This window comes from Phaseolus vulgaris, chromosome 1 (genome assembly GCF_000499845.2).
Source record: "Phaseolus vulgaris cultivar G19833 chromosome 1, P. vulgaris v2.0, whole genome shotgun sequence".
NCBI classification, from domain to species: Eukaryota; Viridiplantae; Streptophyta; class Magnoliopsida; order Fabales; family Fabaceae; genus Phaseolus; species Phaseolus vulgaris.
In genome coordinates this window covers 8,544,123-8,562,270 of record NC_023759.2, presented here as the reverse complement: position 1 = coordinate 8,562,270, position 18,148 = coordinate 8,544,123, and the positions used below count along the sequence as shown (strand labels likewise).

The following is an 18,148-nucleotide window of genomic DNA, read 5'->3' as shown; positions in this document are numbered from 1 at the left end:
GATGTTTAGGTCCGAACCCTAAAAATACCTCTCGGTCAGATTTAAGATTCTCAATTTGTCACGGAAAGTTAAAAGTAAAACAACAATACCAATAATCAATCAAGAACTGAATATTAATATATAAAATATCAACTCAATACATAAGAGTTTTAGCAAATTACTCCTAATCCCAAAGGGTAGAATTAGCCATGCATACTTCTAACACCTTTCATTCTCCCAATTGGTTACAATTCACTCTATGGTGTTTTCCTCTGAATCTGGCACACTAGGGTTGAACCCCTAGCCCCCCTATTTATCCTACTTTTCTAGGGTTAGGTGGCGACTGAGTGATAAAACATAAAAATGCTCAATCTTTCTTTGCATCTTTTTTCATTCTGAGACCTTCCAGCTTTCTCTTTTTAGCTCAAATGGTGAGGAGGTTAGAATCTTAAAGAGAAGAGAGAGGAAAGAAAAATTAAAAATGATGATTCTTTTGAAATGAAAGTTGAATAACTAAATTTTTTATTTATATATATTTTTTCATTTTAATAATAAAATATTCAAAAATCATTTAAAATATACCCCTTCTACTCTAAAGTAATTTTCTAAATTCTTATAGAATCTATGTAAAGGATATTTAACATAAAAATTAAATTCCGATTAGTTAATTTAGGATTTCCAGCACAATTTTATTATCAAGATATCAAACATGAAAACATAAAAAAAAAAAAAACTCATCAATCATTGATATGATAGAATACGATTTCCACCAATTCTGTTAAAAAACTATAAAATAAAAGTGGATTCCACTAACATATCTAGAAACTTTAACACTTCTTACCATGTTTTTGGAAACTTTAACTCTTACCATGTCTCAACTTTCAATCTGAATTTGTGTTTCCTAACACGTTCAGAATTATTTGATTGTAATTATGTCAAAAATCCCAAATCAATTAAAAATCAACATATTTTTATAGCATATACTATATATATTTTATAAGATTAATTTAAACTTAAAATTTGTTTTTTATTATAATATTAAATTTATTTAGAATTTATTTTAATTTTGAACTGATTAGTCAATCACTATCGGACTACTCATTATATATCATAATACAGGTAAAATCTTAAAGTGAGTTAAACTTAATTTAAGTGTATATGTATTGTATCAACTACCGTGATTAATGTAAAAAAAAGCTAAAATTGTCAATTTGTGGGGAAATTTTGTTGCAGTAGTGTGAGGTGATTGTAATAGCAATCGAGTCAACATCGCACCATTATGCTTTATTATATCAGCAAAGTCGTACCTCTTAATTTGGCGGAGTTGCTAATGTTTGATGCATGATAAAAATGCAAAGTGCACCGAATAATTTGGCTGATCCAGGAGTTGCTGATATTGCACTAATACATTGTTTTGAGTATTGGGGTTAATAGGCTATATCAAATAATTGTTAAGGAGTTACATAAACATTTTTTTCATAATTTATTTGTTTTGCTCATTTTAATTTCATTATTAATAAAATGTTAATTAAGTTCTTCAATTTTTTAAAAATATAATAAATGTGATATTTTTCGTTAGCAATAAAACCGTTAATAATAGGGTTGGATTTCTTTTATCAAGTTTCCAATCTTTTCGGTTCTACGGTTTTTTAGCTCTTTGTCTCTTCTAGCTCTTTGTTTCTTCGTTCTCTTGGTGTTTTGGGTGAGTACCTGCAAAGACATTCCGACGCTCAAGTTAGCGATGAGTATGTCTAGTTTACAAATATTGTAGTTATAAAATTATTACCTTTTTGCTTTGGGATCGTCTTATATTTATAGCTTTCTTATAGGTTTGAGGTTTATCCCAAACCCATGATGGCCCAATCCTCTCCCTAATCCTATTTAGGGAGTGATTAATTACTCGTGATATGCCGAAAACAAATTCGACACTTGAAAATTAGGTTAAATAGGGGGCTAGAGGCTCAACCATGGTTTGTTAGATTGAGAGGAAAACACCATTGAGTGAATTGTAACCAATTGGGAGAATGGAAGGTGCTAGAAGTATGCGTGACTAATTATACCATTTGGAATTGGGAGTAATCTGTTCGAACTCTTATATATTGAGGTGATATTTAAATATGATATAATATTTTGTTCTTGATTGATTATTGGTATTATTGTTTTGCTTCTAAATAGTTGTGACATGTTTGAGAATCTTAAATCTGAATGGAAAGTATTTTTAGGGTTCTGACCTAAACAACAACACTTAACATATTTGAGTGTTAGAAATAGACTTGAATTGTTAATTATTATTAACATCTGAGCTTGATTATAAGTTGTTCTTATAAATATGCGAGGGATCGATATTTAGGGAACAATCTTAATAATTTTATATACAAAGAATCGATATAAATGAATTTTATATGGACAACAATTTCAATCAAAGAACTTAATATTAACATGCTAATCAAAATATATGAGAGTGAGAAAGATGAAACCCAATGCCTATTTTTCCGATTGAAGCAATTATTCTTTGATTTGTTTTCTTGTTAATTCTTGTCATTATAACAATTTTCAAACTAACTTTTTATTGTTCTGTTTTATATTTAGCGAATATTGTACTTGATAATTCAATTGTTCCATCTAGGATCGATATTTGTCCTTAGGGACAAATTCTTACTTCTGAGAACGCGGTGCACTTGCCGTAGAAAGTCATCACTCTTGGTCAAAAGTGAATCAGTATAAACCTCTTTGTGTTATCCCTTCTCTTTTACATTGTTTTAATCATTGTTCTTTCTCTACTGGTATAAACAATCTGTTGTTTCTAGAAAACAACTAGTTGAAAAAAAATCAATTGGTTGATTTTTCAGAACTTTTCACTTTACATCCAAACTTTGCGAAAATCTTGTGAAAACAATTCACCACCTCTCTTGTTTATCCCACTAATTTTAACACGTATTATTAGTTATGAGTCCTTATGATTGTAATAATAAATGGCTAAAACATGAACCAAAAATGATTTCCTAATGCATGAGTGATCATTGTGTGTAAGGACTTATCCATAGCGTATTGCACAAGTCCCCCAAGATATAATAAGAACTTCTCGGATAATACCAATGATCAGAACTAGCAAATAAACTTCTCTAGAGTAAGAACCCAAAACACTAAAAAAATTAGAAAGTAAAAAAATAATAAAAAAGTGAAAAAGAAGAGCGGAAGCCGTGAATGAGATGAATTGAAGAGGCGTAGGAAAGCCCTTTTATAGAGGGAGAAGAAAGCAACTGTCACTACTCCATTTTTTATTTCAGCGTGCTTCCCGTTTCAACAACTTAACTCCTCAAGAAGAACGAAGGAGATCTGGAAGTTCGAGGAGCTCAACTCCCCGAGAAGAACAAAGGAGATCCGGAAGTTCGAGTCTTATGTGTGGAGAATCTTCCCTAGTGGAGATCGGGGGTAGAAGAGGATCCCAAGTCCGAGAAACACTCCAAGAAGATCGGAACAGATGCATAGAAGTTGAAAGTTGCCGTTTTGTTGTCAAATTAAGATGATTCCAGCGTAGACCTGTTTAACAATAGAGAGATGATAGTATAATTGTGGTCAGATGACCCCAAGTCATCTTCCATCAAATCCAATAGTAAAATTAGTACATCAGTGTTTATAATCTATCTGCAAGCGATACAAGTTAGGAGAAAAATGGGTTGAGATAGTTGTGCAAAAAATATAAAAGATATTAAAACAACAAATAAAAAAAGCGGTTGATCCTCAAGTTTTTTCACCATTGAATTATTCACACAGGTTCTCTAAAAATTAATCTTTTCTCAATCCTCCAACAGAGCTAAACCAGATTGAACATGCGCCAATCTGATTCAACTGAAACTCACCAGTAAAGCATGCATCTACTGGTTTAATCAATACCCACTTTGTTCCATGCATATACTCCATGAGAATGCTTACCTCCTATCTCTTGAATCATGCACCCAAGAAATTAATTAGAACAATGTGAACTAATTAAGAAATTATAAGATAAGGAAAACTCTTAATCATGCAGTCAAGTACAACCTCTCACAGAAACCAGTTTTCGAGGAGATTAAAATATTAAAACAACTGCTATGGAGAATTAAAAAATGAAACTTTTATTGACCAAAACCTCAAAACTCAATGGAAAATTACAAAGGAATCAACCAACAAGGTTTAGCCTTTCATGTGAAGGTAAAACAAAAAAATTACAAAGAAGAAAAAAAATTAAGAAAAAGCCTATGAAGCTCGATCCCCGAAAAGCTACTTCTTCCTTCCTTTGAAGTCACTTCTTTTCTAATCTTCTTTCCCTTGCCCAAAATCAGATTAAAATCCGTCTTATGATATTGTTTTACAATTATCAGATGTTTCCTTTCTTGTTTCAAATTATTAAACTTTTCCAAATAATTTCAGATTTTATTCTTGCTTTTCTTATAGAAATATTATTTTCAATTTTCTTTAGATATTGTTGTGATTCCTGCATTGTTTGTAATTGATTCCAACATTGTTGGGAGAAATATTACAATTTTTTTTCTTAAATAATATTTTTAAAATATATTTTCTCTATTTTTTATTTATTAAAAGATAAAATTGTCCCATTAAATGACAAAGTTACCGAATTGTATATCTCTTTATATAATCTTATACGTGTATAGATTTATAAGAAAAACATAAAGGATTTATAATATTTTTTAATATATTTATTCAAAAAAATCAAAATTGTATAAACATGACTGTAGAAATCTTTTTCTTAGAATATCCTAATTCCATTGAAATTCGTTGATTTCACTTAAATGAGGAAGTCTTTAAGATTTTATTGTTATCTCGAGAAAAGAAATTGACACTTCGCATCTGTACTGCCCTAAATCCTAAAACCAAATTTTCACCGAAAGGACAATGACACAGGAAAATCTTTGAAAATGATAAATGTAAAAAAGAAGAAAAAAAGAAAAAAAAGAAACCTGGTTGAGTTGAACGTTGAAAGGGGTAACGATGATCCGAAACAGAAAGATAGAACCTATAGTAAACGCAATCCCACTATAACCAATAATTGAATCCAATTGAATATTATAGAAACCGCATAAATCCCTAATACGCGTCTTCTTTCAAACAAACCCATCGTTCTCACACACACATACACACCCAACCTCTCTCATCTCATATCCCAATTTCTCAATTCTCAAAATTCTCAATTCACATCCATTCAATCAATTAATCAATCAGTCATTCAATCAAATATCCGATTCGTTGGAATCCACGCTCCGATCCAATGGATCAGCACCACTTCCTCCACCACCACCACTACCACCACCCTCAGGACCACCGCACAACCCGCTACACTTCCCTCAACCCTCAATCGCATCACCACCACCACCATAACAACCTCCCTCCGCCGCCGCCCGCTCCGCCGCCGCCTCTCTCCTACCACCGCACCCTCCACACGCCTCCCGCGCCGCAACCCTACACCCCTTCTACACCCCAACACCAACAACAGCAGCAGCAGCAACAACAATTCTCTTTCAACCATCACACAACTCTCCCACACCGCTCCCTCGAAGATGATTCCCGCTCTCTCCCCTACGACCTCCTCCCTCGCCGCGCCTCTGCCATCCCCTGGAACCCTAACCCTAGAACTGACGATTTCGACCGCGAATTTCACCATCACCACCACCGCCCTCCGCCACCACCGCCTCCCCCGATCGAAACCCTACGCTACGACCCCGGGCGCCGTGAGCGCCTCGTGGTGGATCCCTATGAGCAGAATCCCAGGGAGGCACTCGCGTGGGGCGGCGGTGACTACCACGCGCCGAGCCAGGGCGACGTAGAGCCTTCTCCTTACGTGCGCGTGTACAGCGTGGAATGCGATGCTGACGTGGCGGGCAGAGGGTCCCGGGTCGAGAGCAAGAGGTGGGTGATGAGTGATAGAGAGAGGGAGAGGGGAAGAGAGTTGCACGAGTCTTCTTCTAATTTGGTTAGCAAGGGTAGTAACAGTGATAAATATTATCATGGTTCTGATAATGTGGGTAGGTATAGTAGAGGGAATAGTAGGGAGTGTGGTCATGAATTCGCACGCACTCCTCCTAAGAAACAGGTGCAGAAGAAGAGCGCGCTTCTTAGGATTCAGACTGTTAAACCTAATCATAGGAACCGTGAGGTTGAGCAGTCACGGTACCCCGGTTATGGACCTGAAGGTAGCAATGGCTTTTTCAGGGGGAAGGAGCAATATTTGGCTCATGGGGTTAAGGGGGAAGAGAGAGAAGGGAGCCCTGTTGAGATTGATATCTCTTTTGAGTCCAATTCTCTGGTGGCCAAGGCTATTGTTGCGCCGCCTTCGAGTTCAGTGTCTGTTCCTGATTTGAATGTGACGCCGGTTTTGGATTCGGATTTGGGTTCTGGGGATAGGAATAAAAGGATTTCGGGCTCTGATGGCTATTGTTCGGGTTTGCAGCAGCCGTTTAGAGTGTCTTCTGTTGTGGTTGTGGATTTAAATAGGTCGCCTAGTAAAGGGAATGATAGGTCTAGTTTGGGGAAGGAGGTTATTGTGCGGAAGAATGTTGAGGATGGTTCTTCTCGGTCTCGCACCAGGGAGGCTGATGATTCTCGTGGGAAAAATGTGGTGCCAAATTCGGTCAAAGTTGGCAATGTCTGTTCTGGTAAATCGACCATGACGGTTGTCAAGAAGAAGAAAATTGTTAAGAAAGTGGTGAAGAAAGCGACTGCAAACTCTAAGACATCTGTGTCAAATTCACTGCCGGCAAAAAGGCTTCCTGGAACTGTGAAAGTGGAGAGTGCTGCACTGAGTTCGTCAACTGCCTCTGTTCCTGACAAAATTGGAGCTAATTCAGATGAGAAAAGGAACATTGTTGATGAGGTGGCTGGGCCAGACTGTTTGCACTCTTTGCCAAAGGAAGGAAATGTATTGAAAGAAGAAAAAGAGGGAGGTTTGCTGCAGCTGAGTTTGGGGCCAGATTCCACATCGCAAGAGTGTAGTAGGAGTGACAAAGATTCTGATAATAGGGAAGTATCCAGGTTTGAAGTTGAAAGAGATGGAAACATTCTAAAATTTCCATCTTGTGCATCTAGTAGTGAAGATAAGAAGAGTGATTCAGATTGTTTAAATGCAAATCATAATGTCCTTGATAATGGAAATATTATTTCTATGCATGATAATTCAAATACTTCCGATTGTTTAGATGCAAATAATTCTGTTCCAAATACTTACATGGTTACTGAATTCTTAAGTGGAAGCACTATTTCTGAAGTCAATCACATGGATTATGATAATAAGCAATTGTGTCAGAATGAAGTGTCTCTATCACTTGGGAAATATTCAAATATACAGTCCCCACTGAATAACAATCTTGAAGATGTAGGGGATGAACTATTAAAAACCAGTGATACTTTTTCAAGTTCAAGAAAAACTAGGATTCAAGATTGCCTACAACATGCCAGTGCACTGAAGCACATTTCTGATGATGGATCATCTAATTTAGAAGATTGTATTAGTGTTCACTGCTCTGGTATCATGGATGATGCTGGAAAGCAATTGACCCATGGTGATGTCACCATACACCCTGAGAATTGTGAGACAGGAAAAGCATTCCCAAATTCTAATATTTTAGCTGGATCTGGTGAAGGGGACTCAAAGAAGATAAAAAAGAAAAGATCTAGAACACAATTAAATTTTTTGAGTTCAGAGATGGAGTCCTTATCTACAGATCATGTAAATCCTGTTAGCCTTGCAAATAATGTGGATGGAATCACAAGTCTATTGGTGAAAGATCCATCTGCTTGTGAAGTTTTAGATCAATCTGTTGAAAACGATGTTGACTCAATAACTGGTCTGGATGGGGTTACTGCTTTACATGAGAAAGGGGGGGTTTTAGAGTCTCAGTTTTATGCTGCAAATAACAGCAACGATGATGCAAGTGAGGTTTCACCATCTTCTAAAAGGAAAAAAGTGACAGCTAACCCAATTTTCACTCATTGTCAATCGGAAATCAGTGCTATGATTGTAGTTACCACAACGTCTAATGCTGAAGCTCCTGTCAATTTCAATGATAACCAAGAACATCAGAAAGAAGTTGCTTTGTCAAGCATGGGTGTGTGTATTCCGTCTTCTGCTCAGTCAATGTCTTATTCGGAGGATATTACTAAAATGTCTGTCAATATTTTGAGTGGAGGATCTTTTGACTTCATTGATGCAAATAGGGAAACCTCTTTTTCACCATGTGAGGATTTGGCATTTCAAAACGATCAGTTCTCACCATTGGAAGGTGAGTGCACAGAAAACATTACTCCAGTTGTGCTTGTGAGTGATACTCAAACTGATGTTTTAGAACTTGGAAATATAATGGGAGAAAAGACTGATTTACAGGCCGTTAAGGAAAATTACCAATATAAAGACTTTGTGCAAAGGTCACCAAGAGCTGATATGGAACCTAATGATCTCAATGTGAAGAATGATTTGCTTGCTCAGCAGAACCTTATGTCCTGTCCAGCCAGTGGTGACGAAGTCACTACAAGTAATTCGAATGATGAATTGATTGTGGATGCACCTGGTGCATTATCAGATATCTTTTCTCAAGGGATGGCATCTGAAGTACCGGATAGAAGGGTTTTAGAATTGACAGCAATCAATGATGAAAATATCTGTGGGGTTGAAGAAAATACTTCATCAGTACAGGAGATGAAACAGAACGGTAGGTCAGATCATGCATTTGGACATAATATGATGATAAAGAAAACAATTTCAGAATCATCCCAAGTATCTTCCAAAGTTACAACTCAGGCTCTAAATTCATATCGTTTTGGGTTGAGTGGGACCAAAAATCAGTCAGGTAGTGTCATTCCCAAAACTTTTCCAGGTCATTCTCTTACCTTTTCAAGATCGGAGACAAAGTCATCTGCCTCTTCAACTCATGTATCAAAGCCTCGAACTTGGCATCGTACAGGTAATCCCCCTATTTCTCTACCTAGAATCAATTCAGTAGGAACAATTCCTTCCAAAAGACCAATTCTTGAAAGGAAAGGGAACTTTCAAAATACCTCATATGTGCGTAAAGGAAACAGTCTTGTAAGGAAACCTACTCCAGTTTCTGCTCTACCTCAAATCTCCTCTGTTAATCAGTCATCTTCTTTGGGCTTTGATGACGTATCAAAAGGTACTAAATCTGAAAGCAGGGTTGATTTGACAAATCAACCAATGTACCTGAGAGCAGGAGCAACATATTCTCAGCAGAGGCAGAGAACACCTCCACTACCAATTAACACCAAATCCGAGGAAAATACATCTTCCTCACTGGTAGAACCTCCTTCTGGTGGTTCCTGTGAAAATGTATCAGATCCTACGTCATTTATAGAAATTAATAATAATGTACGGAACTCTTCTGAAGACACACTGAAGCATTATGAAATTCCTGAAAACCAACCTGTTCCATTGGACAACGGGGAGAGTCAAGTTGAAGCAAACAATGGCAATCCTCTTTCTTTGAATACGAAGAGAATAGTATATATAAAGCCCAAAACGAATCAATTGGTTGCAACATCAAATTCTTGTGATGTTTCTGTCCCCGCTGATGACAATGGTCAAACTGCCTTCTCTGATGCCTACTACAAGAGAAGAAAAAATCAATTGGTTAGGACTACATTTGAAAGCCACAACAACCAGACTGCTATAGTGCCTAATGGCAAGGCAAATTCTGATGGACAAGGAACTAGTAATGCTCTTTGCAATAGGAGGTTTAGTAAGAAGCGGTTAAATAAGGGTATGCATGAATTACTTATTATGTTGCCTAATTTATCTATCTTTCTTAGTCACCCATGCTCTATATAAGTCTAATGCTGAGTTTTACTATGATTAGACAGGATGCAAGTTAAATAGGGTGTGACGGTCTTTTTGTTTTAGATTCAAATAGATTTTTTCTGTTGAATATTGTAGTGTATCTATTAAGAATTAAAGCAAATTGCTTGCTGTTTTTGCCTGCTTATTAGTTGCTACTTGTTGTGTATACTTATCATGTAGTTGCTGCATATTATGTTGTTATATTTTGTTAATCTTATATGCTTGTTTATTGAGCATGAGCCTTGGCACAACTGTAAAGTTGTGCTTTGGTGACCAGCTGGCCATGGTCAAATTTGGAAACAGCCTCTTTGCCTATGCAAGGGTATGTTTGCTAACCCTTCCCCATACCTTTACACTGTGAGGAGCCTTCTCGAATTGTTGCATGTTAGTCTATATGCTTGCTTGTTTAGAAATTGCATGTTCGTCCTATCAAATTGCTATTGAAGGACTTGAGCTTTTCTTGTATGGCTTCCCTTTTTATTTATTTTTTAATAATAGATTATAGATGTGGGTTTTGAGCTGGTAGTGAAATGATTTTATTCATGTTGCATTGCATATCATTCTCAATCATTGTATTCTAACTCACTATTAGCAGATGAATCCAGAACCGCCCGGGCTGTTCCAATTTTATGTTCTGTTTCATTCAATTAGTGATTTCATTTGCAGTTGGCAGGAGTTCATGCAAACGTTCAAGAGCCTCACTAGTGTGGACACTCTGTAGCAAAAGTTCTTCTGAAAATGACAGGAACTCACGGCATTATCAAAAGGTTTTGCCTCAATTGTTTCCATGGAAAAGAGCAACATTTGCTTCAAGTTTCAATAGCAGTTCCGTATCTGCAATCAGGTACTTGAGTATTTGCATTGCTTCCTCTATGTATGTTTACCTTTTTGCCTTGTTTTGGTTGTGTGCCTCCACAGTATTCAATTGCAGTCGTCGATTAATGTTTGTCTTTCAGCAAAAAATTGCTTCAATTGAGAAAGAGGGATACTGTTTACACTAGGTCAAAACATGGGTTTTCACTTTGGAAATCCAGAGTTTTAGGTGTTGGCGGGTGTAGTTTAAAATGGTCCAAATCCATTGAGAAGAACTCAAAGCAAGCTAATGAGGTTAGATTGGTGTTTTATACAAGTGTTATTTTAGGAAGTTTCCTTTAAATTTATGTATAATTTGTGTTAACTGATAAAATAGATCTTAGCTATGATTCATACAATTTCTCATGATTATTATAGGAAGCTACACTTGCTGTTGCCGCAGTAGAGAAGAAGAAGAGAGAGCAGAAAAATGCGGTTTGCATCAGTTCTCAGTCAAAGAGTAGGAAGCATTCTCTCATGAGTGTTCGTCATATCATAATGCCGACAACTCTGTTTTTTTGTGTTATTAAAACCTTTGCTTCATGCATTAATTATCTTTGTCAGTTACTCTGACTTTGAAAGTAGTGGTTGACTGTGCAGGAGAGCGTATATTTCGTTTTGGCTCAGTTCGTTACAGAATGGATCCCTCCAGGAGGACACTTCAGAGGATTTCAGGTGGTCATCATTTTTATATTAACCATTTTACTTGGGTTTTGCATTACCTTTCACTTTTTCTAAATATTTTTAGCATGTTACAATTGTTTAAATGAATACATGCTTTTGGGATATTATAATTTAGCATGGGCAATGTATATCAGAGCTTTATTCAGATTAGATAACAAATTTGTATTTTATATGTATTGATAACATGCATCAACTTTACGATTGTTAAACCACCGAGTGATTAACATTGTCTTTTGGCATCTAATTCCACTCATTGGAGGACAAGTTTTTGGTGTGATGCAATTTTGGACATTGAAAACATTTTCGGCAATTTATTTACTGGTTTTCTATCCCAGTTTCTGTAATTGACTAGTGGTTGCAATTTCTGAAGGCTATAATGTATGGTTTCTAAACTTTTATAAATCCTCTTTAGTACATGCCAAAAGACATGTCATGTCAGCTAATTAATGTTTGTCAGTCCTGTAAATCCAACAAGGAAGGTGGCAACCGTATTCACTCTTATCTTCTTCTTAAGCACTAAATCACATTACGCATTACATGTTGGTGCCAACCCCAACGGGGAAGCTGGACCAGGAAAATTAGGAACTGTTGCTGGTAACTAGTCCAATTAACCCTAAAATTCTGGAGGAAACAAAAAATTGATCTTGAACCAGTTATTCTTTGTGACCTTGTTACAGTTGAGACTGTTCAATTGGTCCACTTTTTTGCTAAAAGATTTTATTTTATTTGTTCCTGATTTTTGACCAAAACACAGCATTCACCCCCTTTTTCCAATCTGTGACGATTAGGAATTTTCAATGCCACCAGACTTTGACTGTTATTATTTATGTTAAGGTTACCTCTTTCCTTTTCACCTATGCAATTTAGGGCACATGTTAGAAATCATGCTAGTATGTATTAGTATAATGCTTTTAGTGTACTTGTTAGTGTGATAAATCCATTGAATGATAATAGAAATATATTTTTTGTTAATGTGATAAATCCATTGAATGATAATAGAAAAATATTTCTATATTCCTTCTTGGTTTTATCTATACATTTAACTCGTCTAAATGATTTTTTCTTAATGTCAGTGTAAAGTTAAACAACTTGTTTCACTGATTCATTTGCTGGTTCAGTTCTAAAAATATTACTTCAGTTTACTCCTCAGAAATTGAGCTTCTCGTAAATATATGCTTCCACAGATTATGTAAAGGACAATCAAATATAATTTTTGTTTGTAAAAATTGTGTATGAATTATGATGGTTAAGATGCAGGAAGGAAGTGATTAAGTATCATTCTTGGATCCTCACAATTGCTTCTTATATGGATGATTTTGTGTGCAATACTCCACAGTAGTTAGCCTGCTTTACAGTGTTGATTATCTGTTTAGACAAGGAGGTGGGGCATCAGATTCTGAGATCTTTTGTCGCCATGTTGGAAATGCATCCAGAATTGTGGTCTTCTTGTCCTTTACATTTGTTCATTGTTTTTTTTTATCAATATATATTTGTTGGCATATTTTGCTGTCTTTTTCACATCAAGTTAAAAGTGTCTTACCTTTATTCATCTTACGAAGTTTCTATTAATTATCTTTGTAGTCGATGAATCCCAGTCCTCGGCATCTACCAGTTCAGGTTTGGCTTCCAAAAGTGCTTACATTCCAAGGAGATTAGTGATTGGAAGTGATGAGTATGCACATTCTTATTTTTCAGTCTTTCATATGTTGTGTAACAAATTTCATCATTGTTGGTTGTCTTGTTTAGCTAGCTGTTTAGATGAAACTAGGTGAATAAGAAGGAAAAGCTTGTATAATATTAAGTCTTTTTGTTTTATTCAAATGACTGCCGTCAGCATTTGCAGATACGTACGAATTGGAAATGGTAACCAGCTTATCAGAGACCCAAAAAAACGAACTCGAAAATTGGCAAATGAAAAAGTTAGATGGAGCTTGCACACTGCCAGACAGCGGTTGGCTCGAAAGCAGTATTGTCAGTTTTTTACCAGATTTGGGAAATGTAAAAAGGATGGAGGGAAGTGTCCTTATATTCATGATCCTTCAAAAATTGCTGTCTGTACTAAGTTCCTGAATGGTTTATGTTCTACTCCCAACTGCAAATTAACGCACCAGGTTTTTTAACATTTGGGTTGTCCAACAAATTGAATATGGTATTTCTGATCTGTCTAAAGTCTGAGTTTAATTGCTTTGTTATGCAGGTTATTCCAGAGAGAATGCCAGATTGTTCTTATTTTTTGCAAGGTTTGTTACAGAGGCTGTTGTCTTTCATCAAGTGAATAATATGACAATGTGATTCTAACATGTCTCTTGCCAGGCTTATGCTCAAACAGTAATTGTCCATATAGACATGTCAATGTGAACCCCAATGCATCTATTTGTGAAGGATTTCTCAGGGGTTATTGTGCTGATGGGAATGAGGTATTAACCAATCAAGTTAAGTTTTCTATTGGGCTACTGCATAATTTGAATACTTAACATTTTCCCGATGTTTTACCAATATAAATCAATTTTTTTGTGCGTATGAGTATTCACCATATTTATTTATTTCAAGAAAAACATGTAGCATTGGAATTTTCATTGCATTTATGGTGGTTATTAGTTTCATCCCGTATCCTTTTTCCCTGGTTGTTGGTTGCTAATTCTGATGATCTGTCATATTGTTCACTTTATTTGTTATTTGTCAAATTATTATACATTGTCTATTATTTCGACTAAAAGTTCTTTCCTCTTTGGAGAAGTTTTTCTTTGTTTCGTAACTCCTTTTCTACTTGCTTCCACTTCCCGTCACCTTGTAATCTAACCCAATACTCGCCAAATTATGTTGTTTCAGTGTCGGAAGAAGCACAGCTATGTGTGTCCTACTTTTGAAGCAACAGGTACCTGTACTGAAGGAGCCAAATGCAAACTTCATCACCCAAAAAAACAGAGGAAGGGAAAGAAAAGGAAGAGATCTGGAGATCAGAACAACACTAGAGGGCGCTATTTTGGTTCTATTCCTGCTGATGTTTCTGAATCTGGGTTGATGGTGGCTCCAAAGCGACATAAACAAAGTGAAATTGAAGAGGAATTGTCTGATTACATCAGCCTTGATGTTGTCAGTGAAGAAGTCGCAGACACTGATGATCTATCATTTGATCCAGCAGTGTTCTGCGAGAATGATTCCTTGGATGATTTTGATGAACTTATTAAACCAGTTCTTCTATTGAAAAGAAAGTTCACATCACAATCACCTAACTCCCATATCCTCGAAGCAAGTGCCGGAGACGTCGGTCGTTTGTAATGAGGTAATTTAGGTAGTATAGAGAACTCCCTTTTCCCCTTAAATTTTTTTCCATTTGTTTTTATGCATAGCTTAAATGTAACTAAAAAATTCATTACCCCCCTCCCCCTTTTATTTTATTTTTTTTTTTGTGGATTTGCCATTGTACAATAACATCTGGAGTAATATAGATGACAAAATTTTTCTTCTCCCACTAGCTCAGTAGAACTCAGTTGACATAATTGACATTAAGAATGATTATCTCATAATCGTTGAGGGAAGTGAAGGCGCAGCAAACTTAAACGTAATTAAGTTTCATTTTCTTCATTTGCCCCTATTAAGTAACAAAAATTTGATTTTACAGTAGCATGTAGTACAATATTTATGTAAGATGTTAACTTAAGTGTTTTTATACATAAGAAAAAGGAATTTGTTGCGTGGAACATTTTTATAGTGGTAATATTGTAACCAAATTGGTAAAATAATAAATTCCAGAAATTCATTTAACTTTGAAGAATTTTATCAAAGACAAAATGACTTGAAATGCCAACACCTGTTTATACACGAATTTCATCAAGAGATTACACATAATCCAATTACCAAATGATAATGTGCAATAATACAATCTGTGTAGATTCACGGTGATGTCAAAGCATAATTCATAAAACCAGCTTTTTAAATGATTAACCTAACCTCTACTTCTAACAGAGCTTTGACCAATAATTTTAAATTCTAATTTGTATTAGATTGACGACAGCTAATAAATTCAAATTTTGTGTTACTTCAAGGTCCTAAAATTTTAACCGTAGTTTTCCAGAATTTCATATCTTGGAGTGAAATTTAGTTCTCAAAACATGGCTTAGAAAGAGGGTTGGAAAAGATAAGACCACGAAAGGAGAGAAGGCATGTGAAGAAGTTTCGTAGTAAGTGATCCAGCATGTTTATTGGAGAGAAAATGGGTCCGTTTTCCCATTTAATTTTTCTCCAAGAAAAGGGAATGATTCACCCAGTCATCGCTGGTGATTGGTTCTTTGTGGCCAACAATGCAGTAAGTAATAGTATTTCTTGTGGCAAATGTAACACAAACATAAATATGGACATTGATAACAAAACAATAAATATGAACATTAATACAACACGAATACAAAAATATGTATAATTTTTAAAATATAAGATATACGTACACAAATCTATATATTATATAATTATAAATTATATAAATTGATAATAAATATCTATGTGCACAAATATGTTTCACATTTTGTTAGAAGGAATATGTTTTTTCAGGATTGTTTCAAAAGAATTTGTTTCTTATTTATATAATCATAATAAAAATTTATACAATAAATTTTAATTTTTAGAAAATTATTGTATTTATTATTTGTATTAGAACTGTACTATAATTGTCAAAAATTTAACAAATTTTTTTGAATCGAATACTTTACGGATAAGTATTATACAAGTGTCTAAACATGTACGTGGGGTGAAGTTCAAAAGTCACATACGCAAATGTGGAAATTACATTCTAGATAGTTGTTACTTCAATTTTTTTATGAACAAACTTACACTCAGTAAATACTGGAGTGAAGGTTGACCAAGGTATTGAACTCTCGACCTCAAATTGCATATATTTTATTTAAAACTTTAGTAAAGAATTTAAATTTAAAATAATTTAAAATCAACTATAAAAATTATTTTTTGAGAGACCAAACTAATAATAATAATAATAAGTAATTTATGATAAAAAAATTAAAAATTAATGATAATTTTTATATAAAATTTATTTATATAAATAAACATCATTTGTTTAAATAAATATTAATTTTAAAAATATAAAAATAATGGTCGGATAAAATATATTTTCTGTGTTTTCACCTAACCCAATTTTATAATTATTAGTAATAAGAAGATAAATAGAATATACCATACCTATATATATATATATATATATATAAAAGTTATTGGACATGTTATTTATTTTATATTTTAAAGCAAAAGTCCAATATCTTATAGTTTTGAGAGTTAAATCTGTTTTTCGTCCTTATAATATAACACAGAATTGGTTTTTATTTTTTATTCAAACTTTAGACTATCCAAATATTTGTAATATGGAAATGATTAGAATGAGTTCTTCTGTATGTAGAATTGGTTTAATTTGAGGTTTCACCTTTATCAATCCATTCAAAATAATTATAATCACCATCGATCTGCAATTAAAATAATAAAGAATTTTGAAAAAAAAACTAACAATCATTTCACATGCAGAAAAACTCGTTCAAATCATTTCCATACTATAAGTATTTGCATGGTCTAAATTTTGGACTAGAGATGGAAACAATTTTGTGTTATAGTATAAAAACGAAAAACATATTTAGGGTTTTTGACCATGATTGGGTTATTTTTTTTTGTTTTTACCAAAATGGGGTCCGTTTAAAAAAAAATACAAATTTAGGCAAGTCGTGCCAATTTGGCACGACTTCATATGCACAAATCGTCCCAATTTGACATGACCCTGCCTTGTCATACTGAAGTCGTGCCAACTTGGCACGACTTTTGCCACATCATATTTTTTTTATAATTTTTTTTAATTTTATTATTTATATATTGGGTAGTAAGTTATGTAATGTTAAAAATTAATTTGATACATAATTTTCTAAGAGTGTTAGTTTTAAGAGAAAAAAAATAATCGTGTATCACAATTATTCATTTTTTTTTTGAAGTAATAATTTTTTTATAACAATTCAAATAATACATTTTTTAAACCTATTTATTTTTTTTTTAATGCCATTTATATTAAAATATAAAAAGGTATAAGTACTATAATTATTTTGAAAAAATTAAATAATTTAAAAATAATTATATAAATTTTAAATAAGTCAAATAACATAAATAATTTGTAATTATTTTGAAATAATTAAATAATTTAAAAATAATTATATATCCAATTTTTTGTTCCTTAAAACTAACACTCTTAGAAAATTATGTATCAAATTAATTTTTAACATTACATAACTTACTACCCAATATATAAATAATAAAATTAAAAAAAAATATGACATGGCAAAAGTCGTGCCAAGTTGGCACGACTTCAGTATGACATGACAGAATCGTGTCAAATTGGGACGATTTGTGCATATGAAGTCGTGCCAAATTGACACGACTTGTCTAAATTTGTAATTTTTTTTTAAACGGACCCCATTTTGGTAAAAACAAAAAAATTTACCCCATCATAGTCAAAAACCCACATATTTAACTCTAGTTTTGATTAAGTGTTTAAATCAATATAGTATGAAGTTTTGTTTGATAAGACGAAGATCATATTATACAAGTGCAAGTGCATCGTTTGACAGACGATAAGAACATTAAAGAAACTACCCATTCCGCTTGATAAAAGATAGATATAAGTACTAAGGAAAATTATAAGCTAACTTAAACTCAGAATATTCTTGAAACTTAAAGTCTATCACTCAAAATGTCTTCAACATTTATCAACAAAGAGATATGTGCTAAACAAAAGCTTTATTCAAATATCCCTTG

The 18,148-nt window shown here is 34.0% G+C and overlaps 1 protein-coding gene across 12 annotated transcripts; it reads left to right on the top strand.

Moving 5' to 3' along the window:
* Positions 1-5,027: 5,027 nt before the first annotated feature.
* LOC137813479 (uncharacterized protein At1g21580) lies at positions 5,028-14,821 on the top strand. 12 transcript variants are annotated; one of them, XR_011081436.1, is made up of 10 exons: positions 5,028-9,740; positions 10,484-10,661; positions 10,774-10,924; positions 11,048-11,129; positions 11,270-11,344; positions 12,935-12,970; positions 13,197-13,464; positions 13,551-13,593; positions 13,667-13,770; positions 14,183-14,821. XR_011081436.1 is itself a non-coding variant. In XM_068615770.1 (10 exons), the coding sequence occupies exons 1-10, from the start codon at positions 5,243-5,245 to the stop codon at positions 14,630-14,632; spliced, it is 5,940 nt and encodes a 1,979-aa protein (XP_068471871.1). In that variant the 5' UTR covers positions 5,028-5,242; the 3' UTR covers positions 14,633-14,821. The 12 variants fall into 12 exon arrangements, 7 of the variants coding, with proteins under 7 accessions (XP_068471871.1, XP_068471870.1, XP_068471868.1 ...); XR_011081435.1 differs by having other exon boundaries at positions 13,188-13,464; XR_011081434.1 differs by having other exon boundaries at positions 11,255-11,344.
* The last annotated feature ends 3,327 nt before the right edge of the window (positions 14,822-18,148 follow it).